Below are 14456 nucleotides of genomic sequence, written 5' to 3' on the forward strand. Positions count from 1 at the left end.
ATTTCGGTCCTGTCCCGAGCAAGCCCCGCCCCTCGGCTTTCTCGGCAGCTCCCAAGTTGACCCCGTCCCCGCCCAGATCCAGGTTGCCAAGGAGACGGCCCCGCCCCGCTCCCCCCCCCCCCCCGTGCAGGCCTCGCCCCGCTCCGCCGTCTCTGGGCGTGGCCACACATCTGATCCAGGTTGTCAAGAAGATTCGGCCCGCCCCTCTCAGGCACGCCACGGCAGCCTCCTCCGCTGTCTGTCACGACTGGCTCCGCCCCGTGTTCGAAGCCTCGTGTGGACGGCGGTACTTTGTTTGCTCCTCTACGGCCACCGTCGCTCACGTCGCCCCGCCCCCTCCGCTGTGCATATTTCCCCGCGTCGTTCCCGCGCCTCACGCCATGCGTGCCGTGCGTGAGCATGCGTACCATGGGTGAGCGTGCGCGGGCGCGTCGGCCGGCGAGGGAGCAGCAAACGGCCGGCGGCGGGCGGCGGGCGCCGCGCGGGGGCCGGGCGGGCGGCGCGGAGGCGGCGGTGGCCATGGCTGAGGCGTCGCCGCAGCCGGGACGGTACTTCTGCCACTGCTGCTCGGTCGAGATCGTGCCGCGCTTGCCGGTGAGGCCTGGGCGGACGGGCGGGCGGCCGGGCGGGCGGTGGGCCCGTGCGTGCAGGCCTAGTCGGGCCGCGGCCGGGCGTGGGACGCTAGTTGGGAAACTGAGGCCGGCCAGCGCCTGCGAGGTTTTTCCCGCGCTGGGTGCGGGACGGCGGGGTCCGACGGGAGCGGGGCGGGTTCGGGTGACCCTGCGGCCGCCGCGGAGACCCCGGACGATCCGGGGCCCCGGGGTTCCGTGCACTCGGCTGCTCTTGAGGCGCGGACCCGGAGGCCTTCCCCGTAGGGTCAGGCGGGCCTCGGGCGTTGCCCGGGAGGACGCGGTCTTTGGACGGAAGGCCGCGGGGCGCCAGACCCGGCCTCGGCGCAGGGGCGTGCGTTCGCCGAGCGCGTGGCCCTGGTGCGGGGGCGCGCCGCACCGCGTCGGCCTCGGGATCCCGGCGCATCTCCCGGCTCGGGGCTGGGTTGGCGAGGTCTGGAGCTCCAGGCGCCATGAGGGGGGCTCCGCAGCCGCTGGCGGCTGGTGTTGGCGATCCTGTCAGCCCCTGGCCGGGGCGCAGAGTCCCAAGCCAGCCAGCCCGCCCGCCCGCCCAGGTGCTCTGCCTGCCTCCCGGCCTGCGCGTCCTGGGCGCTTCCTGCTTCTTTGGGTTCTTGTGCGGAGCACAGGCCAACCTGCCATCATCTTGGTGGAGGGCTTGGGGGCAAATTGTTCTCCCAGCGCCTTCCCCCCCACTCAACCCCCCCCCACCCCCGTCATCGGGATTGTGAGCCTGCGGAGCGGAGGGGGTGGGGGGCAGACAGTCATCTGCGTGTTCATCCCTCGCTTCCCGCCTCCAGTGGGACGGAGACGGGGTGTAAGGCAACCCAATCCCGCTTTCCAGGGATTGGGCTCAGCAGAGTATGGCACATGGTCCTGCAGCTGGCCACCTAGAGAGAAGCAGGAAGAAGAGATGGAAGGAGATCTGGGACTGGTGATCTGCATGAGGGGTTGTGGACCTACTTCCTGGCCAGAGTTAGGAGCTGACCTTTGAGGATATAGTATTGTCTGAGAGGCTGGACCCAAAGGGGAGCCCATGGGATTTCCAGGAAGAAGAGTACTGGAGCAGCTCAAGGGGTGAGCAGGAGAAAGAGGTGCCCCCCCCCCCAGTAAAATTGAGGGTGTGATGCAGGCCTGGAAAGTTGAAAGCCACTTTCAGCCCTCTCCCCCTCAACTCCCCCACCTCCCAGCCTTACTACTGCCCCTTCACTTTCCTGAGCCTCAGTTCAGAGTTTGATTTTCTTGCCTATTCCAAGCAAGGTGCTCTAACCGTGTCCAGTCAGGATTGGTACAATCTCTAGAAGTTGGTGCGACCCCAGGTCAGGCTTGACCCTGGCAGCCTGACCCAGCTGTACCCTTAGCTGCTATTAATCTCCCTTCCTGGGACCAGCACAGCACCTGTGGTGTGGTTGTGGGGTCACTTCCTGCCCCTGTGGCCTTGAACAAGGAGGACCCTGACCTCTGACTCGCCATGTTCTTGGGTAGAACTTTCCTCTAGGCACAATGACCCCGTGTGGTCTTTGCCCTCCTAGGGTTTGTAGGCTGGCAGGGGAGTAACTGGTTGAAGCACAGGCATTGGTAAGTTTCATAGGAGCAAATAATGGTGGCTCTGTCTTCGCCTGTGACTGGTGCTGGTGTTCTTGCCGTGAGTCAGAGCAGGACTCTTCAGCAGGCATGATGGGATGAGGCATTATGGGAAAGTCCCCGCCCACCACCAGCACCCTGAGGAGGGGAACTTGCTGCACGTGTGGATACAGAGACACCTGCTGCAACTTAAAACACTTGAGCTGGTTGTGAGATATCAGCTTCTGTGGCAGCAGGAAGCTACCCTGCAGTGGTGACTCCCAGACTCTCAGGGCTTCTCTAGGGCTGCCTTTGGTGCTAGGACAGGCTGAGGGCACCTAGTGGTGCCAGTGTTCTGACCTCAGCAGGATTACCTGTCTGTGGCCTGGGTTGGCCTTCCATCTATGTGTGTTGGGGTCCAGGAGTACATGTCTGCAGGTGGCTGGCAACTTGCCTGTGTCCACTGTCGTCAGCCAGGAGCTGGCTGTGTGCACAGTTGGGGCTCAGCAGGTGTTGGTGCCCAGGTAAATATGTGGCTGTAAGGGGCAGTGGCATAGCACATAGGATCCAGGAAGGCTAGCCTGGCTGGTGGGGGTAGAAGCATGAACCAGATGGGCCAGCTGGAGGCCACAGGCAGGTACATTGGTTGGCTCAGGCTTGACCCCTCAGAACATGCTAGTGAAGGCCATGTGCTGTGTGGGTGTGGAGTGCCTTGGGTAGCACCTGTTCAGCACTGGCCAGCTGGCTGCGTCAGGTAGTAGGGAGGGACCCGCTGCACATTTGCACATTTGCTCTTGGGATCCATGGGTTGTCTGGGAATCTGCCTTACCCAGAGTGTGCCATTTTTGGGTAGAGGCATGGGTTCTGGGGCTTGAACTCAGGGCCTAGGCATTATGCATGAGCTTTCTTTTTTTCCCCTTACTCTTTTCCCTTCAAGGCTAATGCCCTACCACTTGAGGCACCACACCACTTAGTTGTTTTTTTGTTTTTTTTTTTTGTTTGTTTTGTTTTTTCAGTCGTGGGGCTTGAACTCTGGGCCTGAGCACTATCCCTCAGCTCTTCAGCTCAAGGCTAGCGCTCTACCACTTGAGCCACAACACCACTTCCACCACTTAGATTTTTTTTGATAGCTCAGTGGAGATAAGTCTCATGGAGTTTTCTGCCTGGGATGGCTTCAAACTATGATCTTCAGATTTCAGCCTTCTGAGTGGAGTTACAGGTGTGAGTCACTGGCTCCTGGCCCCAGTACTGATTCCTTTTTCTCAGTCTTGCGGCTTGAACTCTGGGCTTGGGCGCTGTCCCTGAGCTCTTCAGCTCAAGGCTAGCGCTCTACCACTTCGAGAACAGCGCCACTTCCCGTTTTCTGGTGGTTAATTGGAGATATGAGTCTCATGGACTTTCCTGACTGGGCTGACTTTGAACCTCGATCCTCAGATCTCAGGCTCCTGAATAGTTAGGATTACAGGCGTGAGCGCCCAACTGGGCCTGAGCTCTTTTGCTTGGGGCTAGCACTCTGCCACTTTTTGGGGGGGAGGGGTTCCGATTGTGGGGCCTGAACTCTAGGTCTGGGCCCTGTCCCTCAGCTCTTCAGCTCAAGGCTAGCGCTCTACCACTTGAGCCACAGCGCCACTTCCAGCTTTTTTCTTTTTGCTTACGTGGTGCTGAGGAATCGAACCCAGGGCCTCATGCATGCAAGGCAAGCGCTCTACCACTGAGCCACCTTCCCAGCCCCACTCTGCCACTTTGAGTCACAGTTCCACTTCCAGTTTTTGAGTGATTGGTGGTAAGAGTCTCACAGGGACTTTAATACCGGGTCTGGCTTTGAACTGTGATTCTCAGATATCAGCCTCCTCAATAGCTAGGATCACAGGGGTGAGCCACTGATGCCTGGCCAGTGCTGATTCTTATCTTCTGACTGGGCACTATCCTCATGCCTGAACTGCCCCCATTAGGACTTTATTTAATAGGACTATATTTCTTCCTGGAGGTCTTGGGCCGCCTACCTACGTTCTTCCTGCTCCTTGCTCCACCACAGGAGAGTGTCTGCCTCTGCTCTCTGGCCACTAGCTTAGTGTATCCTGTGCCTGAACTCTGGGCCTGGGCACTGTCCCTCAGCTCTTCAGCTCAAGGCTAGCGCTCTACCACTTGAGCCACAGTGCCACTTCCGGCTTTTTCTGCTTATGTGGCACTGAGGAATGGAACCCAGGGCCTCATGTATATAAGGCAAGCGCTCTACCACTGAGCCACCTTCCCAGCCCCAGCTTTCCCTCTTCTTATGTCTTCCCACCCCCAATGAGGGGGTGCGGAAACCATGGCCCCCAGAGCAGAGGTGAAGCACTCTAGTGCATGCTGTTCTGTACCTGGTGGTGGACTCAGGCCTTGGGATGCCCAGGCGGCTTGGGACAGAATGGCAAGGGTTGAGTTCTCCTGGCCTAGGGGGGATCTGACTTGGGGTTCTGTGGACAGCACACCAGGCCCCAGGATCGCCAGCAGTGTCTGGTATCCTGGAAAGAATTGGGAGGGTCCGGTTCCACTGGGCTGAAGTGCCTGCCAGCTTGTGTGAGTGCTGGCCACCACTCTGCCAGGTGCTCTGATTGTAGTCACCGCATCGGGCCTCATCTTGCCTGCCAGATAGCAGTAGGAGTCCTATGTCCTCCATGGGGGCTCATGCTCACCCAGGGATAGACAGTGCAAACATAGGCCATGGTGGTGTCGTCTGGGATGCAGGAAGCAGTGTGTCAACAGGGTTGTGCATGGATAAAGCGGTGGTGTCCCCACCCATCTGTGCCCCACACCCCAGATTGGACCCTGAAAAGCAGGGACCAGAGTGAAGGGGACTGAGCATGGAAGGACACAGCTCCCTGTGGCCTGCGGCTCATAGGGACTGATGTTGCTGAAGCCAGGTGGTCATTTGATGCCAGCCCTCTCTCCAGCCTCTGCCTCAGTTTCCCCAGCTTCCCTGTATGTGTCTGGCTGTGTGTTCTCAATATGTGTGTGTTGTGCCAAGGGCAATACGTGAAGTGTGATACATGCCCCAGGACATCCTGTGCCCAGCTTCTGTGCAGTGGACATGAGGTTGCATAGATCCCTGCTCGGCGGGAGCTTAGTCCACGTCCCCCAAGCAGTGGGGCAGTCAAGGCGGCCTCTGAACACAGCTTGTGCAGAGGATCCAGCAAGTGAGTGGACCCCTAGGGGAAGGACGTTTGGCCGAGGACAAGACTGTGTGCACAGCATGTGTGTGGCTGAGGTCAACAGCAGGCAGACGTGCGGGGCTGGGCCAGTGGGAGGTGAAGACAGTGCTGCCTCGGGCCTTGGCTTGTGTGCAGGTGCTGTGCTTGCCCTAGAGTGGGTGGCAGCCGGTGTCTGTAATGAGTGTGGGCCCCCATCTGACTTAGCACCCTGCCTGCCATCAGCCCTGGCGAGGCCTGTCTTGGGCAACCATCCCAGACCAACTGAGTCACGCTGGCACTTATTTCCCTGGTGACTAATGTTACTGGGCGTCTTGTGCTCATTGGCCAACTACAGGCCTACCTGTATATACAGGTCGCTGGCCTGGTTTTTAACTTGTGTATTTCTTAGTGGGCTACAGCATTCTTTGTGTGTGACCTCCACCACCAATACTCCCCCCCCCCCCCCCCCCCCCCCAGCCAGCCTCCTCTGCTTCTTCTTAGGCCTCTCTGCACAGCTGCCCTCCCCTTCTGCTCACCTGGCTTGAGCCCCATTGTCCTCCATACAGCCTTTGCTTTTGCTGCTAGAGCAGGTACAGTGGGGTGGGGAGGGTTCTGTCCACCCCTCCCTAGAGGCCAGCAGGTAAAGCCTCACCACCCTCACATTTCAGAGTCCCCTTGGGTAGTGTGAGAGGCCCACAGCCACCCTAGCATTGTGTTTACCCTCAGAGTAGTTCCAGAACCCTGGGGTGTACCTTGGCCTCCCTGCCATGTGAAGGGTTACCTGCATGTCACTTACAGTCATTCCTCTCCTCCCTGTTTGTGTCCATGTCCTGGGGCAGGTGGCTGTAGGACGCTGAGCCCCATCTTGCCTGTAGCATGAGTCTGTGGCTGGGGCTGCCCTCATGGAGTGATGAAGCTTGTTTGGGGATGGCACGCCTGATTTCTCTCGAGTGGATCCCTGGCGCAGGGTCCCGCATGTGTCCTCTTTCTGTGCCTCCCACAAGAAGGCACTGAGCCTTCTGTCACCGCGGAACATGTGCTAATTAGCCTGGGTCTCCCTGGGAGGGAGAGAGGAGTTGGGGAAAGGGTGACTTAGTGGTCAGGGATGAGGGAGGGAGCTGTCCTCACCCTTTCACCCCCACCTTATGCACAGCAGAGCCTCTTTCATCCGTCCACGCACCACCACATGCACAGATGAAGAGCAGACCTCAAGGCCCGTGCCTATCAGACAACAGACACCCCTTCCTCCTCCCCCCCTCCCCGCCTCCCCAGTGCAGAGAGTGGTTTACAGGTAGATGGCTCTCGGTGACTTGGCTTTTACTCTCTCCCACAGGATTACATCTGCCCGAGATGTGAGTCTGGTTTTATCGAAGAGCTTCCAGAAGAGACCAGGTAGTGCAGCCCTTGGTCACAGAGGCTGGCATTGCAGGCAGGGACCTTGGATGGGACTGGGCAAGCCTGCTCTGACCTTGATCCCACCATGGGCCAGAGTTTTGTTTTTTTTTTTTTGGTTGGTTTTGGGGGCTGAACTCTGGGCCTGGGTGCTGTCTCTCAGCTCTTCAACTCAAGGCTAGCACCCTACCACTTGAGCCACAGCACCACTTGTGGCTTTTTTCTGCTTATGTGGGGCCGAGGAATCAAACCCAGGCTTCATGCATGCGAAGCAAGCACTACCACTGAGCCAACTTCCCAGCCTCAGCTAGGGTTCTTTGCCCAATGATGCATGCCCCCAGCCTGAGCCCTCAGAGCCTGATGGGCTTAGCCAGCAAGCCTGTGTTCATAGACCCACTATGCAGCCATGCATTGATTCTTCTGGGTCAGTCTTCCTGCCAGGAAAGTGGTCAGCATCTCCATCATGGTGAATCCTACCTTCCCGACAGCAGGACCAGGAATGGGCTGCAGAGGATGGCCCCATGCCTGGGGGACAGGGAGGGATATTGACCGCTGCTGACAGGCGCCATCTTTCCCCAGGAATACAGAAAGCAGTTCTGCCCCCTCCACGGCCCCCACTGACCAAAGCCGGCAGCCATTCGAGGTAAGTGGGAGCTTCTAGTCCCCCATGATGCATGCTTCCTTCTTCCACCTGTGGTGGTCTGCCTTGGAGGGGCTGAGGCTTGGCAGCCATGAACTGCCCTCACTCTGGCTGCTGTCCCCTTCCTTGGGTCCCCCAGTACCCACCCATCTTTTGTATCCCCTTCTCTGCACATCCATGTCCATAAATTGCTGTCCAAGATTTGCCTTGCACCTACAGGAGCGAGTACACAAGCCATGTTCCTCTGCCCTGACTCACAGTGCCCCTGGTCCCCACAACAGACCGGCCTGCAAAGATGCAGCCAAGGAGACTGGGGGGCCAACAGGGCTGGATGGTGGGCAGATGCAGGGCTCGCACCTGTCTTTCTGCCCTCCCCCCAGGTGACCATGTGGAGGTTGTGGGCCGCCCACTGGATCTGTCACTTTCTGAAGGAAAGTGAAATTCTACTGGACCGCCTGACAACCCCCTCTCCCAGTGCCATTCCCTAGTCTTCCCTCACCCTACCTGGCTATGCACAGCACCCAGAAGACCACGCAGGCTCAGGGCACCCACTCTCTCCTCAGAATGTGGACCAGCACCTGTTCACACTGCCCCAGGGCTATGGACAATTTGCTTTCGGCATATTTGACGACAGCTTCGAGATCCCTACGTTTCCTCCTGGGGCGCAGGCCAGTGATAGCAGGGACCCCGAAAGCCGACGGGAGAGAGAACACCAATCTCGGCATCGGTATGGCGCCCGGCAGCCCCGCGCCCGTCTCACCGCCCGGCGGGCCACCGGCCGGCACGAAGGCGTCCCCACGCTGGAAGGGTGAGGGGACCCAGTGTGCCTGCAGAGGGCCCCACTCAGAAGATGGGATGTTCAGACCCTGGGAAAGGGGCCTACATTCAGCTGCAGCCCCAAGGAGCCTGGGTATCTGTGCCACACAGTCCTACCGAGAGCCGCAGCCACACATGCCCTTTTTTTTTGTTGTTGATTTTGTTCTTTTGTGTCAGTCCTGGAATATGAATTCAGGGTCTGGGAGATGTCCCTGAGCACTTTTTTTTTTTTTTTTGTCGGTCGTGGGGCATGAACTCTGGGCCTGGGCGCTGTCCCTCAGCTCTTCAGCTCAAGGCGAGCGCTCTACCACTTGAGCTACAGCGCCACTTCCGGTTTTCTGGTTGTTTATTGGAGATAAGAGTCTCACGGTCTCTCCTGCCCGGGCTGGCTTTGAACAGTGATCCTCAGATCTCAGCCTCCTGAGTAGCTAGAATTACAGGTGTGAGCCACCAGCGCCCGGCTTCCCTGAGCACTTTTTGCGCAAGGCTAGTGCTCTACCACTTGGGCCACAGTTCCACTTCTGCTTTTTTTGGTGATTAATTGAAGATAAGAGTCCCACAGACTTTCTTGCCCTGGCTGGTTTCAAACCTCGATTTCCAGATCTCAGCCTCCTGAGTAGCTAGGATAACAAATGTGAGCCATGGTTGCCTGGCACACACACCCTTTTGAAGTAGGAGTGTGCTGCAAGAGTCAATGCAGCACAACATTTAGCCAAAACCCTGGACTGAGTGATTGGTTCCCTCTGGGCTTTAAAAGGTTTGAGGGCTGGGAAGGTGGCTCAGTGATAAGAGTGCTTGTCTCACGTGCATGAGGCCCTGGGTTCGATTCCTTAGTACCACATAAGCCAAAAAAGCTGGAAGTGAGGCTGTGGCTCAAGTGGTAGAGCATTCACCTTGAGCTGAAGAGCTGAGGGACAGCGTTCAGGCCCCACAACTGACAAATAAAAGCAGGTTTGAGCATGTTGACATGTTTTTGCACTGCTGAATGGGTTCTGGCTTTATCAAATGGGTCCAGAAATGTTCTGCCAGGTTCTTTGTCACTGTGTGTGTGTTCATGTGCATGTTTTTAAAGCAGTACTGGGATTTGATCTCAGGTCGTTGTACCTGCTAGGTCGACAATCTACCACTTGAGTCACACTCCTAGCCCTTTTTGCTTTTTTTTTTTTCTTTTTTTTTGGTCAGTTGTGGGGCTTGAATTCTGGGCCTGGGCGCTGTCCCTCAGCTCTTCAGCTCAAGGCGAGCACTCTACTGCTTAAGCCACAGCACTGCTTCCAGTTTTCTAGTGGTTTATTGGAGATAAGAGGCTCATGGACTTTCCTGCCTAGGCTGGCTTTGAACCGAGATCCTCAGAGCTCAGCCTCCTTAGTAGCTAAGATTACAGGCGTGAGTCACTAGCACCCAGCTGCTTGAATTATTTTTCAGGTGGGGTCTCATGTTTTGCCTGGGGCCAGCCTCCAACCTCAGCCCTACCTATACCTCACATGTAGTTGGGATAACGGGTTCATACCATCATACCTGGCTTGTTTATTGAGATGGGGGTCTCACTAGCTTTTTGCATGAGCTTGCCTCCACCTGCAGTTCTGTTCTCTGCCTCTCAGGTAGCAGGGATTACAGGTTTGAGCCATGACACTAAATCAGAACTTTGTAAAAACTTTACTTACTAAATACATTACAACAGTGCATAAACCAGAGACAGGTCAGAAGAACTGATTGGGGATATATGAGTTAAGGATCCAAAGACATTTATTTTTAAGCTTCAGGGAAACTAATTTTTGGCCAGTCTTGGGGCTTAAACTCTGGACCTGATCACTGTTCCTGAGCTTTTTGCTCAAGGCTAGTGCTCTACCACTTGACACTGATCCATTTCCAGCCTTTTTTCTTAGTAGTTTATTAGAAATAAGAGTCTTACAGCAAGGCTCCAATGGCTCACACTTGTAATCCTAGCTACTCAGGAGGCTAAGATCTGAGGATCACGGTTTGAAGCCAACCCAGGCAGAAAAGTCCCTGTGAGACTCTTTATCCACTCAAAAAACAGAAGTGGTGCTGTGACACAAAGAGGCTCAGGAACAGTGCCCAGGCCCTGAGTTCAAACCCCACAACAGGGCTGGGATGTAGCTCAGTGGCAAAGCGCTTGCCTAGCAAGTGCAACGTCCTGGGTTCGATCCCCAGTACCAAAAAAGAAAAGACAAAAAAATACAGTTAAAAAAACCCAAACAACAAACCCCACAACAGACAAAAAAGGGTGGGGGGGGAATATATAAGTCTCATGGGCTCTTATCTCTTATCTCCAGTGACCAGTCAGAAAACGGGAAGTGGGCTGTTGCTCAAGTGGTAGAGTTCTGGCCTTGAGTTGAAGAGCTCAGGGACAATGCCCAGGCCCAGAGTTCAAGATCCCCCTCCCCACTCAAAAAAAGTAGATCTGTGGCTCAAAAGTGGTAGAGCGCTAGCTCTGAGCAGAAGAGCTCAGAGATGGCCCAGGCCTGACTTCATCGCCACACCAGCAAAAACAAAAAGCACTAGAGAGGTGACTGGCCCTGCCCTCGGCACTGAGAGCAGGCCTTGCCCTCCTGTGCCCTCCATAATGGCCCTTAACTCTCTTCCAGAATCATCCAGCAGCTGGTCAATGGCATCATCACGCCGGCCACCATCCCCAACCTGGGCCTGGGCCCCTGGTAAGTAGCGGGTGGGCACCGGGACCCCCCACCACCCTGCATCCCCTTGACCCGGCCTCTTCCTCCAGGGGTGTCCTGCACTCAAACCCGATGGACTATGCCTGGGGGGCCAATGGCCTGGACGCCATCATCACCCAGGTACTGGGTAGCTGTCTATGAGGGGATCGGGAGCTGGGCTGCCCTAATGACCCCATACTAGGAGGCCAGTGGAATCTAGGGCAGGCAGAATCTGCATCCAGAGCCCTTTTAAGTCTGCATGGCCTGGGGTCAGTTCTTTTGAATGTCCCCTGGAGTGGCAGTAAAATTGCTGTGGTGCCACACCCTCTCTTTCCCTTAGACATTCCCCAGGACACCTATTCTCCTAAGGCTGGACATGGTCTTGTGTAGGCAGAATGGGATACATGCTGTGGTGTCCTGTCTGGGGGGGTGTTGACCAGGGCAGGTGGCCAGGCTAGCAGCAAGAGGAGCATTGCTGTGGACTGGCTGGTCCCAGCTGTGTGGGAGCCCTGCCCCAGTAGCAGCTCCCCACCCCCCTTGTCTTCCAGCTCCTCAATCAGTTTGAGAACACCGGTCCCCCGCCTGCAGACAAGGAGAAGATCCAGGCCCTCCCCACTGTCCCTGTCACCGAGGAGCACGTAGGTATGCTCCCTGTTGCTGAGGCCAGCCCAGGAGAGTGGCGGGTCATCTCTGTCCCCTCGTGATCTTCCCTGTCCCTCACCAGCCCTCTTTTCCTCCCTCCTTCCCTAGGCTCTGGCCTTGAATGTCCTGTGTGCAAGGATGACTATGCACTGGGCGAAAACGTGAGGCAGCTGCCCTGCAACCACCTGTTCCACGACGGCTGCATCGTGCCCTGGCTGGAGCAAGTGAGTACACTACATTGACCGCTCCTGCCCGCCCGCCAGCCCCGCCTCCGCACCCCTGCCCTCTAACCCCGCCTTCTCTTGCCTCTGTGCCTCAAGCACGACAGCTGCCCTGTCTGCCGGAAGAGTCTCACGGGCCAGAACACAGCCACCAACCCCCCAGGCCTGACAGGGGTGAGCTTCTCATCCTCGTCCTCCTCGTCCTCCTCTAGCTCGCCCAGCAATGAGAACGCCTCAAGCAACTCCTGAGTCCCAGCTGGCTGCACCCAGCCTCTGGAGAGCACTCAGCCCCTTCCACGTTCTCGGGCTGAGGCTGCTGCGGAGAGCTTGGCTCCTTACACCTGCCTCGGCTCCAGCACCGCTGCGGCCATGGACTGGAGGTGCTGCCGCCCCAGCGTCCTGGCAGCACTGGGCCGGCGCAGGCTACGGCCAAGCTGGGGACTCGGCTCAGACCATGTGCGCAGCCCCTGGAGGGACTTCTGTGCTCACCTGCTGCCCTGCCAGAGGGCGCAGGCCACACGGCCCCCGTAGGCCCCTCCCTTCGTCTCTAACCTCACCCTCCACATATTCCATGGCAGAAAGGTTTTTATGTTTTTAAATTATTACTGCTTTGAAATAAATGGACGTTTTAGCCCATGCGTGGCCACGCATGATCTGTGGAGGAGCCTGGGTAGAGCTGCTTCGCCCCAGCTGCGCCCACCCCGACAGACAAGGCCCTGTCGACCCCAGGGCCCCCCTCCGAGGCCAGAGCCTCGGCCGCACAGCCAGCGCCAGCCTCGGACCATGAGGGCGACCCGCAGAACCAAGAAGGAGCTGCTCCGACAGACCTTTTGTAAAGGGAGAGATGTGTATCTTGAAAGCTATTTAAAATACACCTACTTGAAAAAGAGGAGCTGGTAGTTTGGTGTCTTCCTTCCGGTCAGGGCCCAGTTCCTAGGTCCTGGGCAGTCTACCCGTTTGGAAAGCTGTGCTTCCTGCAGGGGAAGCCAGAGCTGGCCACCCTATAAGCAGGTGTCAGGTACACTCATGAGGCGACAGGATTCAGACACTGAAGTGTATCAGCTCGTCCCTCGCAGGGAATTGTGACACGGCTAGTCATGTGGGTGCCCCAAGACCCTCTGCTGCTTAGGGGGGACCTGCGTGTCTGCCCTTGGCATGGGCAGCTGGGTGATGGCAGCCTCATGGCAATTGCTGGGAGCCAGTCACATCAAGTGAAGAGGAGTCCCCTCATCCAGCTCTTCCACTTGGCACCTGCACCGTGTTGTCCTCAGGACACGGGTCCCCACCCTTGTGGTCTGTGTTAGCCTGCAGAGCTGGGCGGCTGTGCTCCCTGCCATGCCAGCCTGCAGCACTCGGTGCTTTCTAGGCTTCTACTACCGAGGACACCCTGTGGAGCGTCATCCTGCAGGCACCCTAGTGGGTGGCAGCGTGCCAAAACTCAGCTCCGGTGACAACGGCTGTGGCCTCACACATTCCATCCTAACACCAGAGCCTACCAGCTCTGTGGGACCAGGGATTGATGACACAGAGGTGGGGAGACTGCTGGTGAGCCTCCATTTACGACTTCTGGGGCATCCACGGCCAGGCAGGCTGTTGGCACAGGCACTCCACAGGGCTGCATTCTGGGTGGGAATGGAGCTTGACTCCTGCCTGACTTTGGCACGTCATTGCTGCTTAAGCAGCCAGAGCTGCCAGCCACATCAGAACAAGACTCAAGGCAAGGGCCAGAGACAACAATGGGACTGAAGGCCAGTTAGGAGAGAAAACCTCACCACAGAGGGACAGACTCCCTGGTACGCTGGCACTGAGCTCTCATTGGCCTGGCCTGTGTCCCTGTGAAAGCTGGGCCAGCCTGAGCTTGTCATTAAAGCACTCTTGTCACTGTCACGGTGACCATACATTTGATGACTTCAAGACATTTATTATCTGCTGGCTTGGGTCAGTAGCCTGAAGCAGGCTCCCTGGGCTTTGTCCAAGGGGAATGGTCCTGGGAAGCTCCAGGTCCCTCCTGTTTCAGCCTTACATCCCTTGGCTTGCAGCCCCTTCCTCAGCACAGCAACACAGTTCTAGTCTCTGCCTCCCTCTTGGTGATGCTGGGCCCAGAATGATCGGTCCTCAGCTCAAAGTCTTTCAGATCTCATCTGTTGAATCCCTCTGCTCTATGAGGTGACATGTCCTCAGGCTGTAGGGCCTGGGACAGGGACATCTCTGGGCTGTCATTCTGCTGACCACGTGGGGTTTACGTTCACCATCCTTGACTGTGAGCCTTTGGTGCTCTGTCTTGGCTGTCTATCCTCTTCAACCCTCCCCATCCTTGCCATCCCTAACCACCCAGTGTGTCCCCACCCCTGGGCCTGGGCCTGGGCCTGTGCTCTCACACTCAAGGCTGCATCCTGTGACCTCAGCTCAGGCCATGCACACTGGTCCTCGCCTCAGCCCCAAACTGGACACGGGGAAACTGCTCACTGGCTGCATTCTCCCTCCGGAATAGGGGCCAGCCTCACCTGCGCAGGACCCCACTGGGTCCCCAGTGCCTGGCATACAGTAGGCACCTAATTAAAGCTTATGACCAGAACCAACTGAAAGACAGATAAAGGGGGAGGGGGAGCCCGGGTCCCTGCCACCCTCAGCCTCTGCCTGACTCCTGTTCTTCTGGACTCTGCCCTGCCCACTCCTCCTGGGTCTGTCTACAGCCCCCCCTCAGAGCTCAAGGGATC

At 57.4% G+C, this 14456-nt stretch overlaps 1 protein-coding gene across 2 annotated transcripts; it reads left to right on the plus strand.

Annotated features, from left to right (window-relative positions):
* The first annotated feature begins 381 nt into the window (after window positions 1-381).
* Window positions 382-12152, plus strand: Rnf126 (ring finger protein 126). Of its 2 annotated transcripts, none has more exons than XM_042697246.1 (9): window positions 382-594; window positions 6693-6751; window positions 7331-7394; window positions 7955-8199; window positions 10811-10879; window positions 10948-11017; window positions 11425-11518; window positions 11627-11742; window positions 11839-12152. In XM_042697246.1, the coding sequence occupies exons 1-9, from the start codon at window positions 400-402 to the stop codon at window positions 11986-11988; spliced, it is 1062 nt and encodes a 353-aa protein (XP_042553180.1). In that variant the 5' UTR covers window positions 382-399; the 3' UTR covers window positions 11989-12152. The 2 variants fall into 2 exon arrangements, with proteins under 2 accessions (XP_042553180.1, XP_042553179.1); XM_042697245.1 differs by having other exon boundaries at window positions 477-594; window positions 7955-8118.
* Window positions 12153-14456: the final 2304 nt, after the last annotated feature.

Source organism: Dipodomys spectabilis, unplaced genomic scaffold (assembly GCF_019054845.1).
Source record: "Dipodomys spectabilis isolate Male_0828 unplaced genomic scaffold, ASM1905484v1 ptg000215l, whole genome shotgun sequence".
Lineage (NCBI taxonomy): Eukaryota > Metazoa > Chordata > Mammalia > Rodentia > Heteromyidae > Dipodomys > Dipodomys spectabilis.